At 41.3% G+C, this 7,127-nt stretch overlaps 1 protein-coding gene across 1 annotated transcript; it reads left to right on the top strand.

Moving 5' to 3' along the window:
* The first annotated feature begins 817 nt into the window (after positions 1–817).
* On the top strand, positions 818–1,136 carry LOC103263084 (cytochrome c oxidase subunit 6B1-like). Its single transcript, XM_008060762.2, has one exon. It carries the CDS (start codon positions 873–875, stop codon positions 1,134–1,136), a length of 264 nt encoding a protein of 87 aa, XP_008058953.1. The 5' UTR covers positions 818–872.
* Positions 1,137–7,127: the final 5,991 nt, after the last annotated feature.

The raw sequence follows: 7,127 nt of genomic DNA, 5'->3' as shown, positions 1-7,127 counted from the left end.
GAGATGGGGAGAGATGAAACACATCTGGCCATGAGGAGGTAATTATTGAAGCAGGGGGAGTTCATCCCACTATTCTCTTTTCTTTTGTGTGTGCTTTAATTACCCATAATTTAAAAGGTTTAAAAAAAACGCACACACACACACACACACACACACACACACACACACACGGAACCGTGGTCATTATTTCAGCTGATAAATGGAATACTGAAAGCTCCACTAGGATTTTTTTTATTGTTGCTGCATATCAATTTTTATTTTAATTTTTAATTAAATGTTTGAGATAATTGTAGATTATAAGAAATAACAGAGAGAGCCCACGTATACCTTGTCCAGTTTCCCACAAAGGTAACATCTCACAAAACAGTAGTAGAATATCACAGTTAGGATATTGATATTGATGTGATCCACTCATCTGATTAAGATTTCCCCAGTTTTGTCCTCGTATGTGTGTGTCAAGTACTATACAATTTTACTACCTGTGTAGGTTTGTGTATCCACCACCAGTCAGGATACTGAACAGTTCCCAAACTACACAAGCACAAGGATTCCCAATTTTGCCATTTTATAACCACACTCATCTTCCCACACTGCACTCTCTCCGTCCTTAACTCCTGGCACCGTTATCTGTCCTGTTTTTTGTCATTTCAAAAGTGTTATATGAGCCAAGCATGGTGGCTCATGCCTGTAACCCCAGCACTTTGGGAGGCTGAGGTGGGAGGATCAATTGAGGACAGAAGTTCAAGATCAGCCTGGGCAACATAGCGAGAACCCATGTATACACATTTTTTTTTTTGTTATATGAATGGGCCTTTGCTGAGGGTCACATTGAGCAGCAACGTGTATTGGGGGCATCTTAAGGAATCAGTATCATGGCAGAAGACATCAAGACCAAAATCAAGAACTACAAGACTGCCCCTTTTAACAGCCGCTTCCCCAACCAGAACCAAACCAGAAACTGCTGGCAGAACTACCTACACTTCCACCGCTGTGAAAAGGCAATGACTGCTAAAGGGGGTGATGTCTCTGCGTGTGAATGGTACCATTGTGTGTACAAGTCACTCTGCCCCATATCCTGGGTCTCAAAGTGGGATGACCGCCGCCGGGCTGAGGGCATGTTTCCCAGGAAGATCTGAACTGACTGCACCCTACCTCTGCTATATCCTCCGTCCTTCTCCCAGGGTGGCTAAAGGGGGACCTGGGTACATGGTGTTCCCCGCTTTGGGACCCTCAATCATGATTTAACTACTAATAAAAACTTACTGGAAAAGTGAAAAAAAAAGTTGTATGAATGGAATTGTATAGGATGTAATCTTTTGGGATTGGCTTTTTTTTTTCTCAGCTTAATTCCCTGGAGTTTCACCCTAATTGTTGCCAACAAATACTTGACAATCTCTAAAGGGAAATTATACATACTTCAGATGTATAGATCTATTAATCCAACAGATTTTATTTGGAAAGTCTACAAAATTAGAGATTATCTAAAATTAATCAATAGAAGGGGGAAATTATTTTACTAGTAGCAAAACAAAATGTTAGATGAAAAATATATCTATGAATGTTCACAGCAGCTTTATTTGTGATAGCTAAAAACGGAAATTAGCCCAGATGTCCTTCAACTGGTGAATGGTTCAACAAACTGTTACGTACATATTATGAATACTACTCAGCAATAAAAAGGAAGAAAGGCCAGACTTGGTGGCTCAAGCCTGTAATCCCAGCACTTTGGGAGGCCGAGGCAAGAGGATTGCATAAGCTCAGGGGTTCAAGACAGGCCCGGGCAACTTGGTGAGACCTCGTCTCTACAGTAAATCAAAAAATAAGCCAGGCGTGGTAGTGTGTGCCTGTAGTTCTGGCTACTTGGAAGGCTGAGGCTGAAGGATTGCTGGAGCCCAGTAGGTTGAGGCTGCGGTAGCCATGAGCATGCCACTGCACTTCAGCCTGGGTCACAGAATGAGACTCCAACTCAAAAAATATATGTAGAGAGAGAGATATATAGATATAGATTAGATAAAATGAGTTTCTCTGATTCCTCTCCTAACATGATAGGTTTACATCAATGCCAGAGTTCTCTTTGTAATAATCAAACTAAACAACCTTGCTGTACCTCATGCACCTCATAAACATGTATTGGGAGACAAATTTTCCTACTGATATATCCAAATGCCATCACTAAGGGCCAGAGAACATGTTACGGCTTTGAAATGTGTGCCCTTAGGTCTTTCAGCATCGTACAATAACGAAGTCATTTACATTCAGCTACAGATACATTGCAATTTTCCAATTTACCAGGAAATTCTATTTTCAAAAACCATTACTGATCCTCTTAAAAGTGAAGCATACTTTGGTTGTGGTTATTCACCTGCTGTCTCTTAGCTCTAAGCTAACCCCTTTGTATTTTGTTCTGTGATGCTAGAGCTGGGACTCTGCCTTCCTGTTAGGTTCTGTTGATGGAAGGTTCTGATGGGAGCCTGGAAGAGGGGAGAAAGGACTCCTGTGCCAGCTCTCATCAACATACCCCAGTCCCTACATGGCCCCTGCCTCCACCTTCTTTTAGTCTTTCCAGTACCAGCATATCATGTCGCAATAGAGCCACCAGCATTAACCAGCCAACACCTTCTTTGGTGGTCTGATCCTGAGCCCAGAAGGACCCCTGTCAGACATCTGAACAGTGACTGTGAGAAGCGCCAGTCAGTCAGAGGAGGTAGCTGCTATGTACCCATTTCTGTATTGAATAATCTGTCTGAAATACTTAGCATGGCTTCTGGTTTCTGGAGTGTCTTAACATATACAATTGCAAGCAAAAGTACAAACTTATGAGTGTCTTACCTATGTCCTCTTCAACTATAAAACTGTAGGATAATTTGTGGTTGAATTCAGGACTTGATGAGGGAAGAGGGTAGGGCTAGGCAAATAGCAGAGTTTGTTGGTAGTAAACAACAAATGGACTCAGGTTGACTTAAGCACAAGGGGAATGTATGAAAGCATTTGAGGAGAATCAAAGGAGCCGATTTGGAAAGGGTAGGACTCAGAGTCATTCCAGAGATCTAGAAAGCAGGAACCAACAAAGAAGAATCATACCTCCAGGGTGGTTCGCCAGCATGAATCTATGGAATCCACATTCCAGGAAGGGCGTGATGTGCTGGGGTCAGGTGCCTACCCTTTGGCTAGTGAAGAGTGGGACATCTGATGGACAGTTCTTCCAAAAGGTAACTGATTGAGAAAGAGGAGTTTACCCAAAAGAAATCTAGCATACTGTTTCCTGGAGAAGGAAAAATAGATAGTGACCAGCAATTATAACAAATGTATACTACAGTGAGCTTCAGGAATGGTTTTCAGTTGTAAATTAGGATGCGTTGTATACAAAAACTGAATAAAAGAACGTCGTGCTTGGGGTGGAACACGAAGAGCAACGTTTCTACAAGAAGGCTCTACAATTAGATAAGGACTAAGCTTGAGTGATCTGCACAGAATGGTGACTATAATAAATAATAATGTGTTGTAATATTTCAAAATTGCTACAAGAATATATTCTGAATGTTTTCACCACAAAAAAATGCTAAGCATATGAGGTGATAGATTTGTTAATTTGCTTGATTTAGTCATTCCACAATGTACACAATATATCACAACCTCACATTGTACCCCATAAATATATACAATTATTATGTCAATTAAAAAATAAAATTATAAAAAAGGTTCTGCATGTGAAGCCTTCTCGTCACTGCTTATGGATTAGGATAAACCCAGGAAGAGTTTCTTATTCATTATTTTTCGTTTAACAAATATTTATTTACTACGCCCCAGTGATTTTAAGTCTAAGCCTCAGTGATTCTGGTCGAGGTCATTTCCTTTCTTTACTGTCACCAATGTGGAGCCCGTAGCTCGTGTTGCTTAACATTAACAACTAGCACAACAGAGTATAAGTTGGTCTTTTAGAAATCCAGAGAGACACTCCACAAAGGTTAAATATTAACACATTTATAACTATAAACCAATTGCTTCACTTTACCTAATAAAATATCACAATAGTAAATAAAAGCAAAGCACAAGTTCAAACAAGTACAGTGTGTTTTCTGTTGTGATAATTTTCCTTAAACTCCATCACACAATTGCATTAAACAGTATTTTAAGAGAAATTACTTAAAATTCTATCACACTAAGACAATTCTTTTGTATTACTCCTCTACCGTTATTCTTTTTCTTTTTTTCCCTAAAATCTATGGAGTTGTTTTTGTTTACGTGAGTAACGTATGTCCACTGGAGAAAATTTTTAAATATGGCATTATATGAGGAATAAAATAGTATTTATACATACAAAAGTACCAAGAGACAATGGCTGTTAATTTTCGTGTATTTTCTTCAGCTCCTAATGATTTGGATGAAAACAATTTGGCCAGAAACAAAATTGATATTCTTTATGCTCCTCTTTCACTTGTATAATTTTCAGATTTTTCTGTAACAAGCTTACAGAAAGAAAATGAACAATAAGAAAAATGTTTTTGTAATAAGAAAAACAAACAATAAAGGAACGTATAAAAGAGCAGAATCTCTGTATGTCTTGTTCATCCAGCTATCTCCAGTTTCCAGAATACTGCTTGGCACACAGTAGGTATTCCAAAAAAATTGTTTTTGAATGGCTAAGATTTTCACCCCAAAACTAGTGAGACGTGGTTGCTAATAATCACGGAGTCACTCTGGAGGCATGTTGGGGTATTATTTCTTTATCTTATTCCTTTTAGTAAAACAGTTTATTCTATCACATATGATCATTTTTCCTACCTTAATGTGACTGATTAAATCCAAAATCCAACTCCAACACTCCTATGTGACCTTAGCAAGAAACTTCACCACTCTGTCACAGCTTCCTCATCTGGTAAGCACTGGTCCAGGTGCTTAGGGCACAACAAAACAAAGATCCTGCCCTCAAGTTTATATCCCAGTGTACAGGGAAAAACCTATGAACAAACATTTGTCAGGTGATGACAAATGCTATGAAAAAAGGGAAAACAAAAGGGACAGAAAATGATTTCCTGTGGGGGTAGATGAGGGCACGTTGCTATTTTACAAAGGGAGGTCAGTGACAGCTAAAAGTTTTAAAAATATTCTAATGTAGTGTTTTTCAAACTTCAAGTGGTGACTAAGTTGTGATCATGAAATCAATTTAGAGGGTGATCTGCATTTTTAAAAAATTAAATAAAATTCATGCCTTGTGTGTGCACCTGTTTGTGTCTTACTCCATTAGCTGAGTGCAGAAGAGACAAAAAGACAACCACAGAAAAAGTGCCAGAATGATTAGGATCAGAGATAAGATGCTGGGGAGAAACTCAAAACAAAACTGAACAGTTAAGCAATCCAAGAGAGAAAACTGGCATCACTTTTTTAATACAAAAGAAGTACATAATGGAAAAAGAACAAACAATTGAAAGAAACAGAATTGACAGATTAAATTTAACAACAAAATCCAAAGCTAATGAAATATACTGTACGCGATACATTTTGGATTAAGTGTATGATAGTGTGTGAATATTCTCAGAAACTCCCAAAATATCTGCTCCATACTTCCTTCTCTGACCTTCAACAAGGTAGACAGTCTGGGAAGATTTCTCTCAGTCCTTTAAACATTTATTTAATAGGTTTTGGAAATCATGCCTACCTGACAGAAATGAATAAACTGTATTTTAGGGAGATAGAAAACCACCTCCCAAGCCTTCTTTTGGTGTGCACATGAGGTTCCTATTGAAGCAGAGCTGCAAGGCACAATTATTCTAGAACAAGGTGGGCAAACTACAGCCGTCCGACTAAATATAACCTACCACGTGTTTTTGTATGGCCTTCGGGCCGAGAATGGTTTTTCCATTTTCAAGTGTTGGAAAAAATCAAAAGAAGATGTTGTGACCAGTGAAAACGAATTTCAGTGTCTATAGTCTCATTGGAACACAGCCAAATTTATCCATATTATCTATGGCACTACAACGCGGCAGAGTCGTTGTCCCCAAAGACTAAAACATTTACTATCTGGTTCCTTTTAGAAAAATGACCAACCAGCGTTCTAGAATGCGAGGGTTGTACTGCTTAAACACCCTTCCAACTCTCTTCCCCCTCCTGCTACCCCTCAGCTTTAGGCACTGAAAAGATTCCTAGACCTGCCGGGGAGAGAGGGCGTTATAATAATGAATTGTATCGTATGGGAACTAGAGACAAGACAGTCAAATTCTAAATAAGGGAAAGTGGCCGGTTCTGCCACTGACTAGAGTAACGTCTGGGTTTGTCTGTGGGTCAGAAAAGTGGGCATCTCAGCGGCCACTGCTTGATTGCGTTTGAGCATGAAGGTACTTGGAAATGTATCGAGGCAGCAAATGTTCGTGGGGTGCTTTCGCAAGGGGAGCCTCTCGCAGTCTGGACGTAGACTGCGGGGCCCTTTGCACGTAGGCACCTCAGCCGCCTTCCTCTACCCCGTCCCCTCTGCTCCTGGCCCCCCTTTTCTTCTCTCCATTCCCCTTTCGGCCTTGCAGCCTGCTTTCTATTCACGCCCCCGCCACCACCACCACTAAATTCCCAAGCAGAGCAGGGCTCAGGTAAGCAGCCCTGGATCAGCCCAGCCCAGCTCCCTAAAGCTCCGCCAGCTTGGGGTGGGGTCGCTCTGGCACCCCCGGAGATGATAAAAATGACTCAGCAGGGGCCGGGGCAGGGACGAGGTAGGAACGCCAGTGCAAGAACAAAATCCCCTGCAGCACGAAGAGGCCGCAAACCATCATTTTAAGGATCCAGACACTGAACAAATGAAAATGTAATTTAAATAGGCTTCGCTCCTTCGGAGGCCTTGGGGGCCTATGCCGATGCAGGCTGCACGTTCACCCTAACAGGGAGGCCTGACGGCTTTGCCAGCGGCCTTTCCAAAAGGTTCTCTTCGCCTCCGACAAGCCCCCCTCAGCCCAGCCGGGCCCCAGGAAAGGCTGGTGGGCTGGAGGAGATCCTTTCAGGGGTGCAGAGAATTGCATGTCTGCGATTATCAGGGAGACTTTGAGGGCACAGTAATCTCTCGAGAATAGGAACCATTTTCCCCTCTCGCTCTGAGATTTTGCTTTGCTAAGCGGCGGCAGCCTCCCTGCCCCCCTCCCTCCCAC

Source organism: Carlito syrichta, unplaced genomic scaffold (assembly GCF_000164805.1).
Source record: "Carlito syrichta isolate Samal-C Ts95f unplaced genomic scaffold, Tarsius_syrichta-2.0.1 Scaffold304715, whole genome shotgun sequence".
Taxonomy (NCBI): Eukaryota; Metazoa; Chordata; class Mammalia; order Primates; family Tarsiidae; genus Carlito; species Carlito syrichta.
Note: the sequence above shows the minus strand (reverse complement) of the source record. Positions and strands in the feature narration are given on the sequence as shown.